The sequence below is a fragment of the Sciurus carolinensis genome, chromosome 1 (genome assembly GCF_902686445.1).
Source record: "Sciurus carolinensis chromosome 1, mSciCar1.2, whole genome shotgun sequence".
NCBI lineage: Eukaryota > Metazoa > Chordata > Mammalia > Rodentia > Sciuridae > Sciurus > Sciurus carolinensis.
In genome coordinates, this window is record NC_062213.1 from 92,458,359 (window position 1) to 92,474,281 (window position 15,923).

At 49.2% G+C, this 15,923-nt stretch overlaps 1 protein-coding gene across 2 annotated transcripts in view; it reads right to left on the bottom strand.

The window, feature by feature from the left end:
* The window catches only part of Kirrel1 (kirre like nephrin family adhesion molecule 1), a 109,084-nt gene extending 98,670 nt beyond the window's left edge, over positions 1–10,414 (bottom strand). For both annotated transcript variants that reach the window (XM_047562098.1, XM_047562095.1), the window contains exon 1: positions 10,093–10,414. In XM_047562098.1, coding sequence (XP_047418054.1) covers positions 10,093–10,144 — 52 coding nt within the window. In that variant the 5' untranslated portion in view covers positions 10,145–10,414. The remainder of the gene's footprint in view (positions 1–10,092) is intronic.
* Between the last annotated feature and the right edge of the window lie 5,509 nt (positions 10,415–15,923).

Consider the following 15,923-nt stretch of genomic DNA (forward strand, 5'->3'; position numbering starts at 1 on the left):
GAAAACTGAGGCTCCAAGTAAGTGACAGGCAGAGAGGCTGACCCTCCCACAGACTCTCTCGTTAGGAAGTCCTAGGGCATTCTCAGGGTTACACAGTGCCTTGATATAACCCTAGTAAGAAACCTAAGGCAATGTGTACCAACTAAATCCCTTCAATTCAGGCTTTACAGGCTCCCTTCTCAATTTTCTGCATAAACAGAACAACTTCGGTCCAGATAATCCAGAAGCCATTTCAACTTGGCTTTGCATTGAATCTGTTTATTTATTTATTTTGCAAAGTCAGATTTTTCCTTTCTAATTATATTTGACTCACACTGGCATTAAAATGAGTTTGCATTCTCACTTCACCCACTGACTCATCAGACATCCCAGATGTTTGCTGGGCGATAGGTACTTCAGCCTCGAATCCAACATCATCCACAGAGTACAGGCCTGGGATTCCTCACAGCGGGGTGGGAGGGTTAGCAGGGGCAGCACAGCCGGTTGGAGTGTGGGGGGAGAGATGGGCACAGAGGGCAGTGTAGGGCGTCTGGCCCCCACTCCATCCCACATTGAGTGCATTCAAGCAGGAAGGTGTGGGGGAGGGGCCGGGCGGGAGGCGGGGCTGAATGAGGCACAGAGCAGCAGGTCAATTGCTCAGGGTGTGGGATTAAAACCCAGTTCTCTCCAGGCAGGAAGTCTCCCTGGATGTCTAGGGACTCAAGACCCAGAGCTTCACTTGCCAAACTCCCTGTCCCTGGGTTTTTGCTTCTTGGAAAATGCCTTCTCCCACTCTGGTCTTCTCTTTTCTGTTCCCGCTGGCCCATCTCTGCTCCTTTCCTTTTAATAACCTCCCAGTTAAGCGAATCGAATGGGAAGAAGCAGTTAAAAGCACCTCCTGGCTGACAATGCTGGGTAATGGAGCGAGCAGGGCCCCAGGCTGTTCCTGGGAGAATTTAGGAAGGAGGGGGCAAAATAACAACAACAACAACAACAACAACAATAATAATAATAATAATACCTCTGCTATGCTGATTAGGAGAACAACGTTAATTTAGAAATCAGCCCTACTGGGTGAGGGTACAGGTCGGGAGGAGGGAGTTGGATACAAGAGGATGGGAGATTTGGGGAAAGTGTGCTTTATATAAACTGCCTTTGTTCCTGGAAATCATAATCCTCGGGAGGGCCCGCGGCTCACTCCTTCGGATTCCTCGGCTCCTTCCATCCGGAGCAGGGGGTACAATCAGGGATTGTCCAGAGCCAGGATATCTTGAACGGCCTGCATTCCAGAGGCCGGGCAGCCCCGGAGCTCACATCTGTGCACGTCCCCTCCCCCGCCGGCTCGCGCCTCCGCTCCCCCTCACTCGGACAGTTAGACTTCAGCATTTTTCACATACCTCTCTTACAACCTTTATCTTATAGGATTGTCAATATGTGTTTATACTTCCATCTCCCACACCAGGCTAAGAGTGCCTCAAGGACAGAGACTAAACCTCACTCACCTTTTTATCCCCAGGTCTGGTCTAGGACCAGCACACACACACACACACACACACACACACACACACATACACACATACACACACACACACACACACACACACACACACACACACGAAAACAATGGCTTGCTTAGGAGCACAAGCTCTCACCCCCGGCGGGCCCCTCTTCAAAGGTTTCCATTTGAAAACCCAGAGCTCACTTCCTGGCAGAGGGTTTTGGAATCTCTAGGCTCAGCCCCTAAATGCACTTAGAGCTAAGGCCACTGACCAGTGCAGACAGCCCAGGATTGACCCTGAAGGTACTAAACACGAATTGGCCCTCCCGCCAATGGAACCAGATGTTTCCCTTGACTCTGGGTCCTGTAGATGTGGCCCAGGCTTACCAGGTACAGATGACAAAGGACCTTGACTCAGATTCAGGTATCTTAGAGGCTGCAGGGCTCTCCTCTTGGCTATCTCCATTGAACTCTGTCTCCAGGCATCTTTATCTTATACCCAAGAATTCACAGAGAAAAAGATTTCCTCATCCTTCCAAAGTCTCCCCAACTCAGGTCACAGATCAGAGACTTCCCACGGAGGAACTGATATTTCTCTGACTTTCTGCTCGCTTTTGTCCGACCAAACCCTGATTATCTGTCTAGCTCATCATTTTTTTTTTTTTTTTTAACTATAGGGGCTGCAAATTTCCACAGCAGCTTCAGCAGATAAAGAGTTTAAGAGGAGCCAGGAGTAGTAGTGACACACCTGTAATCCCAGGGAAGGCTGAGGCGGAAGATCACAAGTTTGAAGCCAATCTGGGCAATTTAGCAGGACGCTGTCTCAAAATTTTAAAATAATAACGAAGGGCTGGAGATGTAGCTCAGTGTTAAGAGCATCTCTGGGTTCAATTCCCAGAACGAGGTGAGAGCAGGGGAGAGTTTAAGGGGAGGAGAGGGTTTCACAAAGAATGAGATAGGGACCATACCTGTTTTCAACACACCTTCTGCTTAAATATCAGAAGTCCCTGGCTCCCTGCTTCTTACAGGACAGTCTTTGACTTGGCCCTTTTGGGTACTGGGGATTGAACCGGGGTTGCTCTATCACTGAGCTATACCACCAGCCCTTTATACTTTTTTATTTTTAGACAGGATCTTACTAAGTTGCCCAGGCAATTTGATTGGGATCCTTCTGCCTCAGCTTCCCAAATTGCTTGGATTACAGGCCTGGACCGCACACCTGGTTTGGCTGTTCTTCTGGGGTCTGACCCTAGTCCACTGCTTAAGACCACCTCATTCATTTTCTCTCCAGCCCACGTCCTCAGCCAACCTCCATGCAACCCAGCAGGCAGCCACACCTAGGCTGGGGAGTTCGGCCTGACTGATGATGTTATCATTCTGCCTGCCACACCCACGTGGGGCCCCATCCTTAGGCCCACTTCCTCCAAGGGGCCTTTCCTAGTCACTAGTGCTCACAGCAAACTCCCCTGTCCCGAACACTCCAGCTCTGACCTGCACACTTAATATCCCGGCACGACCAACTGCCCCCTCTATTCCTGCATTATAAGGAAACTTCCAGTATGTGAATTTTAACTTCTTGGAGGGAAGGATCTTGTGCTATCATTTTTTTAATGCCACATAATTCTTACCACTATGTTTTGCATATACTAATGTATATTTGTTGATTTCAAAAAAAAAAAAAAGTTGTCCCCATTCTGTGGAAAAGGAAACTAAAGTCTACTAAAGTCAAATAATTTGCACCTAAATCGTGAAGGAAGATCCTTAAGGGCAGGGATAGTATTTTATTCATTTTGCAACACAAATACACAATCATGTGCCACAAAAGGGCATTTTCATCAATGACAGACCACCTATATGACTGTGGCTGCAGAAAATTATGTCACCTAGTTGATGCCACAGCCATTTTGGTTTAGGCAAGCACACTTTGTGATGTTTACCCGACAAGGAAATCACCTGGTAACATATCCCTCAGAATTGTCTCCATCGTTAAACAACTCGTGACTATACTTTTTTGCTGAGTGAAGGGACAAAGTTTGTACTAGTTCCACTCAGAAGGAAATACACAGCAGAGAGAAAACAAATGGTTCTGTTCTCGAGAAGTCTCTATGGTTTCTAAACTAGCCTGGGGTAGGGCAGTCTCCTGAGACAGCCCTGCTGGGCCTTGAACAGCACCTCTGAGACTCAGTTTCCTGTGTCCCTTCTCTGCCTCAAAACCCAAGCCCCACAGCCTTCTGGGATACTCTTCCATCACCTTGGGGTGGCAGGGGGTGTGGGGGGGAGAGGAATGAAGCAGCAGCCTGGTCTCCTGGGAAACTAATGGAATTTGCTGGAGAGTGCTAGAGATTTCCATCCTTGGATTTAAGACCTTCAATCCTGAGGAGGTTGGCTGACTGCAAGGCTCATTTATTTCAATACCATCCCAATTTTGTTAAATGGGCTCAAGAAGGGCAGAGAGGGATAGGACTGCAGACCCTGGAGATGACAAAGGTTAATAAAAGTTGCCGAAGAAATTAAACATGGAGAAGAATCTGGGAGCTCCTTCCACATGGGAAGAGGCTGATGCATGGGAGGGAGAGTGAGTGGGATGGAAAGAGGGAAGAGAAATGATGTTCAGTGGCAGGCCATATGGGAGTTAAGAAGTTTCCATCCTGGGTGCTCCAAGAACTCAATCAGGTTTGCCATTGTTAGAAAATCAGGGGTAGGAAGGTATAAAAGCTGAGGCTAATGATGCAAAGGGACCTGAGTCAGAGAACCAGGAACTCAAGGGCTCTGACTTTCTCAATATGGAAGAGTGTGCATCCATCAGAGAGGACACAGAGCATGCCAGAGGAGGCAAGAAGTAGTGCCTTCCAAGACTCCAGAGGGCTATTACAGTTTGAAGGAAAATGATACACAGAAACGTTACACTGTTGCACACCAGTGCATCTGGTGAATGGAAGGACTGGGGTAAAGAAAGAGATAACTGTCCAAATGCACATGAGGGTGAAAAATGGGTGTGTGGAAGCGTGCAAGCGTGCACTAGGGCATTGACTATATCATGTGCATAGAGTGAGCCTGCACCCATAGGCTTGCCTGCATCAGTAAAGCAAAAGAGATAGACATGTGGCCTTCAGAAGTTTCCTCTGGGATCCATCCTTATTTGCCACCCCAATTGCCCTACTGGCATTCCAGCCCTGGCTCTGTCACTTACTAGCTTATCTTATATATAAAATCGTATTAACTTCTTTGAGTCCTCTTTGTCCAAATGTAAAATGGGATTAACATCTATCTTTACCAGATTGTTGTCAGCATTAAATTAGTTACTAATATATGCAAACACAAAGTAGGCCCTCCACAAAAGCAAATGGTCTTCTCCTTCACTCTGAAGGGTTGGTTCTCTTTCCTGACTCCTAGGACTGCCTCTCCTTGGCCTCACATTTCAGGATCAAGGACACAGAGGCTTCTTTCTCCTCCTTCACTGATGAGCCACTGCTGCACCCCCAGCCTTTTCCAGGTCAAAGCTCCTTCTGGGAGATTGCCAAGTCAATTGGCCGGTAACCCTGGGAAGAAACCCGACAGGAACTAGTAGGTCAGGAAGGGGCACAGCTTTCTCATCCTGGAAGCATGGAGAGGAACTTCCCTATTCTGATGGAAACAACTCCCAGAAGTTGGGGAGATTAAGGAAGCTGCCTTCTAGTCCCTCCCTCCAACTCTAACTTTGACCCTGTGGCAAGCCATGTAACTCTGTTTTAGTTTGGGGATGGAACCCGGGGTCACTTTACCACTGAGGTACACCCCTGACTCTCTTTATTTATTACTTTGAGATAGCATCTCACCAAGTTTCCAAGGTTGGCCTTGAACTTGGGATCCTCCTGCCTCAGCCTTCTGAGTCACTTGTATTATAATAGGCATGTGCCACCTCCAGCTGAGAGCTGACCTCACATAACATCTTCCCTCTACTCTGGGCCAGGCAAGACACAGGCTAGGAAGCAGGGCTGAGGGCCTAATCAGGCAGGTTGGAACAAGGCTTCCGAGGCCCTGGCCTCCCTATGTGCCAGGCATTGGACTGATTTCTAAGCTGACATTTGCGAATGCTTCACTCCAGGCCTCTGTACGCCTCTGAGCCTCTCGAGGAGTCAGCCTTGGAAGTACAGGGATAGTTTGCAATTTGTAATTCACTGGCCTATAAGGCTGTGTTTATTATTAGAAAAAAACATGGGGTTGCAAAACTTACTTGCCAATAAAATCCTTTTCTTTAAAAGTCGTTTAGAAGCACTGTCATATTCATCAAGGAACAATTTAGCCGGGTATGGTGGTGCACACCTGTAATCCCAAACGTGTGGGAGGCTGACATAGGAAGATCACAAGTTCAAGGCCAGTTTCAGCAACTAAGCAAGACCTTGTCCCAAAATAAAAATAAAAAGGGTTGGGGATGTAGCTCAGTGGTAAAGCACCCCTGGGTTCAATCCCCAGTACCAAAAATAATAAATAAGCCTCGTTTCTTTCATCCATGAAATGGGTTACTGACAGAGTAGATCTCGGAGGGATTGCTGTATAGATTAGATTAGCTAATGCATAATTAGTAATTAGCATGAGGGTTCAATAAATGATTCATATTATTTCCAGACTGAAATGCACCACCTTGGAGCTAGCGTCCCTCATCACAGGAGAGCCCTGGCTCCTTATCACTTGAATGCCAACCCCCTTCTACTCTGCCCTCTCCACAAGTCCCTTCCTGTGACCTTTCCTGAGATCTGGACATGGGGCAGGGAGTGTGTACTGAGTTTTCTCCTTTGGGTTGGCCACAACTGGCTTCTTTCCATGAGATACAAAGCAAAGGTTGACTGAAGCCCAGGGCCAAGAATCAGGGGAGCTGGGGCTAGAAAACAAAAGGAGAATCCTAAGTCTGCACAGACAGCTCCACTACCGATCCGCTTACATCAAAACCCAAAGCCACATGAAGCATTTACTGAGCACTTGTGTGCCAGACACCGTTCCATGCACTCTCCACAAATCAACATATTTCATGGCCACCACAGCCCTATAAGGCGTTATGACTGTCCTCACTTTATAGATGTGCCAATTGAGGCACAGGTAGCACATGACTTGGTTAAGCTTGCATGACTACCAAGGTGGCAGCTGGGCGCCAACTTGTGATTTAATCACCATTTAATCCTGCCTCCCTCCAATACTGCAGCAATGTCATCGAATCAATCCATTGATCAGATATTTAAGGGGCATTTACCGTATGCACAACACTGAACCAGAAACTATAGGATAAGAAATGAAGAGTTGGTCCCCATTTACATAATGAGGTCCTAGAGGAGTTTCATCAGAGCCTGACACTCTATGCATGCAGGGGATAAGGGCAGAGGGCTTCCTCACTCACCCCTACCCCACCAGAGAACCAAAGGTACAACCAGGATGGCCAACACCCAGTTCTGGTAAGAAGGTGGGAAGGACTGGGTTCTGCCTCCTTTGGATTAGCTGATCTGGTTCCAGGACTGTGGCACCAAGAACTTGGCCTCCCTTTGGGTCTGAGTACTCACTTAGAAGACAGAAGGTGGAGTCCAATCAAGGTCAAGGAGGGGGACCCGGCAGTGTTCTGCTTTCCGCCAGTCTCCCCTGCCTCTTCCCCAAGCTCAATGCCCTGCTTTGGGCAGAAGTGGGACATCTGGAGTGTGTGTGTATCCATGTGCCAAACCGGGAGGGGAGGGCCAATTCCCAAGTACCTTCCCAGAGTAGCTGTTCTCTGCCAGGATGTAGCTATGCTCAGAGAGTTAAACACTGGGAATTTAGGAGGCCCTGGGGCCTCTTCCCTTTACCCTTTACTCCCCTCCAAAGCAACAGCAGGAATGCCAGGGGGAGCTCTGGGGATGAGAGGGACAGATTTTTTTCACCCTACCCCCACAGCCACCCCTCCTGTGGCGGCAGCTCCCGCCCTGAGCTGGCCTGTCATCCCACATTGCTCTGATTAGCTATAATCTTTCTTTTTCAATTTCTCCTCCCCGAGACTAGGGAGCGAGAAAATCTCCCAGAAAATGAATAAATATTTCAATTTTCGGCGCAATCAGTCTGAGGAGCCAGCGCATGATGGAAACGGGGGGAAGGATAATGGTTTTCATTTAGATAAGATACAGAAAATTATTTAGTGAAAAATGAAGATTGATGAAGCCCATTGAAATTCTTTAAAATGCGATTTTTATTTCTGGGCCTAGGCTGAATCTCCCCTTCCTGGCTCCTCCTCTCTGCTCCCCTCAATTCTGTTGCCTTCTTGGCCACCCCCAACCCCATCCCTCAACCCCACGGCAGTACCCCTGTTTCCTCCCTCCCTGCCCGGGTGCCTGGTATAGAACTCCTTTCTAAGGCCGGGGGCTAAGGAGAGGGGGGCCTGCCACCCCCACCCCCTAGCATGTTGCCTTCTCCCCAGACTCCTGCTTTTCCCCTCCCAGCCTCCCAGCCCCTTGCAGAGCTTCCCCTGGACACTCAATAGTGATTTCCTCTCCCTCAGGACTATTCCCTCCCTTCCCTTTCTTTGGTATCCTCCCCCTCCACCCCAAATACTTTTGCACACTTTCATGAGGTCCAGCTCTCACACACACACACTCACACTCACACACCACAGTTGGAGGCCAGGAGGTGGGAGGAGCTCCTGAGTTCCCCAGCCCCTTCCCCCTTTCCAAAGGGAGAGAGGCACACAGCACACACATTTCTTTCTGACCATTCCTGTCCCCGATTCAATCCACATGTCTCTCCTGTTTGCTAACTGCAGCTTTTGTTCCTTCAAGCCCATCCGTATCCATGTTGCTGACACGGGAGGGCTGTGAGAGAGGGACAGACAGAAGCCTGCCCCCAACACATGCCAACACTGACCCAGCCGCCCCTCCCCCATGGCACAGCCCTCCCCCTTCTCCCCCTCCCTCACAGCCTGGCTGAACAAAGTCAGAACTTAAGTCATCTTAAGTCATCTTCCCAACTTTCTGCCAAGTGGATGGCCTGGCCTGCCAACCCAGGAGGCCAGGCCTCCCCCTTTCCCCCAACCCCACCTCCCACTCTCACTCCACCAGATGTGTGAGCTTTCCCATACCTTAAGGGTGTTTTTTTGGGGGGTGGGTTGGATGCCCTGGGAGAAAAGATGAGGCTAGACCAGTCCCCACCAACTCAGCTGGGCTTTGCCTTCGGAGCTGGGGAGGGGCCTGGCAAGGAGAGGAGGGGTCCAGTGAAACACCCCACCCCCAACACACACCCACAAACCAGGAAGGGAACTGAGCTGGGCTATGCCTGAGGCTCTTCCATGGAAGCAGATTTTCCTCTTCTCAGATCAGCCCCTACCCCAAAAGAGACCACCTCCTCCATTTTGTGGACTCCATAGGTGTCTGCCTGTGTGACTGTCTCTTCAAGTTTCTTTGTTTGCTAGAGGGTTGATGTATGTGGAAGTGTATGTGTGCATAAGTGGGTGCCATGTCCTTGTAAATGCCCGCCTGCATATATGAACTGTGCATATGAGTTTGGATGCTGGGGTATATGAATGTGCAAGTGTGTGCCATTTGTGGGGGAGGAATCTGTTTTCCTCAGATGTGTCTGTGTCTTTGTGTATGTGTCTGTCTCGTTGTGGGGGACGTTTGTGGGTATGTCTATGTCTCAGTAGGTGAGTAGTCTGTCTCAATGTCTGTGACTGTTTTAAGTGTTTGTGTGTTGCTCTCTGTGTGTCAGCTCTATTTGGGGTGGGGAGTGGAGCTCAGAGGATTAAATCTCCCTTGGAGTCAGACCCAGGAGGCCAGAACCCTCTCCCACAGACCCCAGTCCTGGCTGGAGTCTGGACCTTTGGTACACACACACACACACACACACACACACACACACCAGCCCTGCTCAGGATACACTAACAACATCCTCATCTCTCTCCACCACAGGCTCTCCCCTGCCAGTTCCAAATGAGCCCCCAGACATCAACTCTTTTGTGACCCCAAGTGGGTGCCAAACCACTTTCAGTGTCCCCTCCCCATCAGCTTCGCCTGAAGCTGTATTTGGAACTCCGCTCCCAGCCCAGAACCTCCCCCTCTTACAGGGCAGCGGTTCCAAAACCCCACCAAAGGCCCCAAGCACTCGCGTTCCTCCAGAGAGGGCAGCCCCGGGCAGCTTAGAACCGCGGGTCAGACTCCTCTCCCCAACCCAGGGGCTGGACTGGAGTAGGGAGATCCCTTAGCATCATCTTCGGGAGACTGGGTCCCCTGCTTTCCGCGCACCACCACCCCAAATCTGAAACCCCACCCGCTTTCCAGCTTTTTCTTTAGCTAGGGTACAGGAGTGCGGACCCCTGGCCTCAGAGGGGCAGGTGGGGCTGCCGGAGGCTCCAAGAAAGACTTTGAGCGTTCGGGTCCCCTTTTCACTCCGACCCCGGCCCTCGCGGCCCCAATTCTCTGTTCTCCCGCGCAACCAGAGGAAACAACTTGGGCAAATCAACGGAAAACTCCTAGCCAGCGCGGTGACTCCGCGCCCCCTCCCCCAGGACTCGCGGTGTCTGGACCCCGGCGCCTGGCGCGGGCACCCCGGTACCCCCGCTCCCCGGCGGCGGCGCGCCCCGGGCCCCGAGGTGGGGCCGAGCTTCGGGGGCTGGCTGGGGGTGGGGGCCTTACCTTGGGAGAAAGTGTCGGAGAGAGTGAGGATCCAGACGAGGAGGCTCAGCATGCTGCCCGCCCGCCGTGCGCCCGCCCGCGGCTGGGGCCCGGAGTTGGCGAGCCAGCGAGAGGAGCGGGCTGGGAGGAGGGAGCCCGGAGCCCGCCCCCCGCCCGCCCTGCACACACGCACACACTCACGCGCACAAACTCACTTCCCTTCCTCCGAGCCTCTTTCTCTTTCCTCCCAGTCCTTCTTCTCGTCCCGCCCCCCGCCTCAATTATTTCTGCTCTCAAGCTTTATCTCGGGTCTCTTTCGATCTCCGCGCCGCTCTCCCTTTCTCTCCCCTCTCTTCCTTCCCTGTCTCCCGGTCTCCCTCCCTCCCTCCTCCTGACGTCTACTCTCCCTCCGACGGCGCCTCCCTCCGCCAGCCCTCCCCCTGCCCCCCAACGCGCGCGCACACACACTCGCTCCACTCGCTGGAACTGAGATGGCAGGAGAGCAGAGAAAGGAATTGAGGGCAAAGGCATAGGGGGTAAAGAACGCGACAGTCGTGAGCTCGTGAGCTCTGGGGCAGGACGGGCCGGACCCCTGCCCTTCCCATTTCGAGACACAATCTTGGCTCCCGGGCGACGGAACTGGGCAGTGGATGGGGTGGGGGGACTTGGACTGAGGACGACGCTCTAACCCAGAGGATGACCGTGAGGGGGAGGGCATGTGAGTGTATGTGTTTGAGTATGTGTGTGTGGGAGAGGCGTGTTAAAGAGCTTAAAGACCTCTTTAAAAAAAAAAAAAAAAAAAAAAAAATTCCACACCAGAGTCTCCAAATTAAGAACCCTAGATTCTCCAAATTAAGAATTCTCAATTGACTAGTAAATGTTGGAGTCAAGGAGGAACAGTCCTCTCCCCACCTACAGAACCCGGAACTGGAGAATCTTCTTGGACTGGCCTTGAACCCCTGCGCAGCGAGGGGTGGGGTAGTGGGGTTCTTTCAGCCACTGTGGGGCCAGACTAAGCGTTGGAGTCCTTAGCGGCTGCGAAGAGGCACAGTCGACTCTTCCTTTGTTCATCTTGGGCATCTACCCATCCAGAGGGAGAGCCAGCCAACTCGACGGCTTTGAAGGGCCAAGGCCTCCGGATCTCGTCTCATCCCGCCTCTCGAAAAACTGGCCAGAAGACAGAGCAGCCACGGGAAGATCTCTAAGCACGCAGGAGTTGGAGATCCTTTAGGGTCGAGAGATGGAGGAACTGGGAGGGAGGGGATTTCTGGTGAGAGTAATGAGGACGTTCAGGAGAGGGTCTCCTCTAAAGGGCTCAGTGTGGCAACCAGCTCATCTTCCAACCCTTATACCAAATACCGCTCAGGGGTGCTGAGGGTGCCTGGCGGTCTAAGGGATGAATCGAGGGGAAATAACAGAGGAGCCACAGGAATTGCACAACTTTACAATAATGCTGGCCTAGAGAGTTCTGCACCTCTTTTCTTGCAGATTCTAGGTCTCCTGGGTCCCTAACACTCCCCGCCAAGATTTGTCGATTCGGCCCCGGAGCTGAGGCGCATGGCTCTCTGGTGCCCTCTCCTGGTGAAAGACAGTTACAAATCCTCTTTCCTCCGAGGATCCTGACACTGGGCTGAGCGGTCCAGACTCATTCACACACAACTAGAGGACACAAGCAGAAAAATACATAAGCTCATATTCAGAAGCACAATATGCACAGACCCAGAGAATCCTCCATGGGTTCAGAAGCACATATGCAGAAGCAAACGTGCAATTTAAAAATTTAAAAATAGAACATTCTTAGCCCAGAAATACAAGCATGCAACCCCAGACACAGATACACAGCACATACAGACACATAAGGGGTTTTCATTTATTCATCCATTAATCATGCATTCAACAGACATTTCTTCAGTGTCTGCTATGTTCTAGTCACAATCCTAGGCTTTGGGGATACAACAATGAAAAAATGTAGACAAAATCCTTCCCTTTTAGTGTTCGGTTCTGGAGAGGAGAGAGAGGCTGTAGAAAAATATAAAATGCACTAGGTTATGGTAAATGCTAAGGAATATAAATAAATCAGGATAAAAAATAGGGAGGGAAGGAAGGAAGGAAGGGATGAATTGCTATTCTTCTAAGTAGTCAAATTAAACTGCCCTGCTACAGTAACATTTAATCACAGATCTGAAGAAGCTGAGGGATTCAGTAACCAAACATTTCAGGGAAGAAAGTAGCAGGTAGGTGGTAATAGCAAATGCAAAAGTCCTGAGGTAGATGAATTCTGGAAGAATCAATGAGACAGACTTTTCCCATTTTCACACTGAATGAAGGTACCTGGAGAGAAGGGATGGTGTGTTGGTGATGTAGGGAAATGTTAAGAAGAAAGGGTCTCTCAGTAAGGAAGGAGAACATCCTTAGTCTAGTGCTTATCACCTGCCTTCCAACTTCTGATATTCAGGCTTGATACCTGTTCTAAGCATGAGGAAGCACTGGGCTACCAAAGCTCTTGACTTCCCTCAGGGTTTCTATCTCATCTCACTACTCTTGCAACCATGAAGCCAAATTTCTTCCACTTCCTAACAGCCAAAACAGCAACCTTGCCTCTTTCTTCTGCTCTCCTGGCTTCCTTTCCCTCTCTCCCTTTAATCCCAACCCCCAAACTCACTTCTCTAGAATCCCCTCCACATAAACCAGTCAGCATTCCAGATCCCCACCCCACCTAGAGGTCTTCAACACAAACTCTGCATAAGCATCTCCATTTTCTTTCTTTCTTTTTTCTTTTTGGTACTGGAGATTGTACCTAGAGCATTTTACCACTGAGCTACATCCCCAGTCCTTTTTGTTTTTTATTTTGAGACAGGGTCTGTTTAAATTGCCCAGGCTGGTCTTGAACTTGCAATCCTCCTGCCTCAGCCTCCAGAGCCACTGGGATTACAGGCGAGCACCACTGCACACCAGCTGCATTAGATTCTCCTGGTGGACATTTGAGAAACAGTACTGAGTTAGTGTGGGTGGTGCACACCTGTAATCCCAGGAACTCCAGAGACTGAGGCAGGAGGATCCCAAGTTCAAGGCCAGCATAGTCAACTTAGCAGGACCCTCAGTAACTTAGAAAACTTATCTCTGATTAAGTAATTAATTAAAAGATTGGGGATATAACTCAGTGGTAAAGTACCTCTGGGTTTACCACTGGTTCAAACTCCAGTATACAAACAAACAAACAAAAGCAGTATTGAGACTTTGCCCTGCTAAGATAATTCTTTTGGGGTATTGTTCAAGCATCAGTATTTTTAAACATACTCCAAGGGTCAGGCACTGTGGCTTATGCCTGTAATGCCAGCAACTTAAGAGGCTGAGGTAGGAGGATTGCAAGTTGGAGGCCAACCTCAGCAACTCAGACCTTATTTCAAAAAAGGCTAGAGATGTAACTCAATGGTAGAGAACCCCTGGGTTCAATTCCCAGTACCAAAATAAAATAAAATAAAATAAACATAGCCACAGGTAATTCGAATGGTCAAACAGAATTGAGAACCACTGATGTGAGCAGACTCCTGCTTCGCAGACATTGCCCTTGGCAAGCCTGCACACCATCAGGATACCTTGCCCTCTTCTCTCCGCTAGCATTCCTTCTGCCTGCTACCAATCCTGCATTATTTCCCTTTCTTCCAGGGCAACCCCAGTTAAGCTCCCCCAACTCTGCTCCATTCTCATTTCTTCAGCATCAATGCACACAATTCTGTCTTATTGGATTAACTGAGTCTCCTGGAGTCTAATCGCATAACTCTCACCAAATGGGAGCATCCTAGGGCTGAGCCCCCAGTATCAGGCAGGTACTCTGAAGACAATGCCTGTGTCTTTCCCATGAGATTAGACATACTTCATAGGACAGGATATCTGCCTCCTCTATTAAACTTGAGACTTCTGGGAGGCAATGACTGTCCATGTCCCCTTAGTCTGGAGCTCCCTGAGGATAAATAAGAAGCTAGGTTACCTTCTCCTCATCAGTGAGATAGCAGAATGATTGAGAGCAAGAAACAGGACACTGAAACCAGAAAAGGATTTAAATCCACATTCTGCCCCTACTGCTGTGCAACTTTAGTTTATACACTTAACCTCTCTGATTATAGGTTTCTTCATCTGAAGACAGGAATAATAATACTATTTACTTTATGGAGAACTATGGTTTGGGTATTTCCCAAGGATCCAAGTGATTAGAGGCTTGGTCCCCAGGGCAGCAGTATTGAGAGGTGGTAAAACATTTAAAAGAGAGATCCTAACAGGCAAGAGGCACAGGCCTGTAATCCCAGCAACTCAGGAGGCTGAGGTAGAGAATCACAAATTCAAGGACAGCCTGGGCAACTTAGTGAGACCCTGTCTCAAAATAATAAATATAAACTGCTGGGGATGTAGTTCAGTGATAGAGTACCCCTGGGTTCAATCTCCAGTAACACAAATAAAATAAAATTAAATAAAGTGGAGCTCCTTAGGTAATTGGAGAGCATATGTAATTCTTATGGGTCTCAGCTCTCTGGTTTCCTTGGCGATGTGGTCCCTGGTCTCCCCATACACTCCTACCATGATGTGACACCATCAACAGCCCTCACCAGAGGCCAAAACTATGGGGTTGCCCAACCTTGAAATTTGAACCTTCAAAACTGTGAGCTAGGGCTGGGGAGATAGCTCAGTCGGTAGAGTGCTTGTTTGATCCCCAGCACCAAAAAAAAAAAAAAAAAAAAAACTGTGAGCTAAATAAACCTCTTTTCTTCATAAGTATCCCATCTCAGGTTTTGAGTTACAGTAGCACAAAGTCGATTAATATATGGGGTAATCATGAAGACTGAGCAGATCAATCTACGTACAGTCCTTAAGAGTATGTGCTAGGCACATGGTGAACACTCAATAAATGCTAGTTGTGACTTTTTTGTTGTTGTTTGGGAATTCCCCAAAGCAGGGACCTTTTGAATATTCTTCCTTTGGATTCCTCTTCATCCCAAGCACAGAGCCCTGCCTAGAAGGAAGCAAGTGAGTGTGGATGCAGAGGTTGTCATCCCCAAGGATAGCACTCCACCTAGGAAAAAAGAAAGATGCAGTCAAAGGTTATATATGGAGTCAAGAGAAATATTAATAAATTTTTGAGCACAAAAGCAAAAAGAGCAAGAGGTCAGGAAGTGAGCAGGAAGGCAATTTATGACCATCAGTCCAAGAAGCCACCCTGAGAGACAGAGATGAATTCTTTGTCTCAATGAGGGCTAAGAACAGCAGAACAATTCTATAAATTGTCCTCTTTCCCCCGCAAGGGGGTGGAGGACTGTGTCCCTGCTGCTTACCAGAGACAGAGGAGAGAAAGGCCAAGATCTTATTTTTCAGCCTGGAAAATCATCCTGACCCTACAGGGAACTGCGAGTCCCTCAGGGTGAGGGAGCCCTGGAGGGAGCCGCATCTCTCCCTCTGCTGCAGATTGCAGCCCGGAGCAGCAAGAGATGTCCCCTTCTTCAAAAGTCCTCCCAGCATTCGAGTCCAGCCTGAGCAACTTAGCCAAACCCTGTCTCAGAATAAAAATAAAAAGGGCTGGGGATGTGGCTCAGCGGTAGATCACCCCTGGGTTCAATCCCTAGTCAAAAAAAAAAAAAAAAAACCCTCCCACTAAAGGCAGCTCTTTCTCACACTTTCTCTGCTTTTATGCCCTGAAGCCCAGGCGGCTGCATACAGTCCTTCTAGATGTTAGGCCTTGAACCTCCTGCTGCTATACCAGTCCGTTGTCTCATGTTCTCCTTTTCCTTAAGAGGCCCAGCTTCTGAGGTATACAAGAAGAAGGGCGGGGGCAAGAGGTCATCTGAACAGCAGTGAGAGAGATG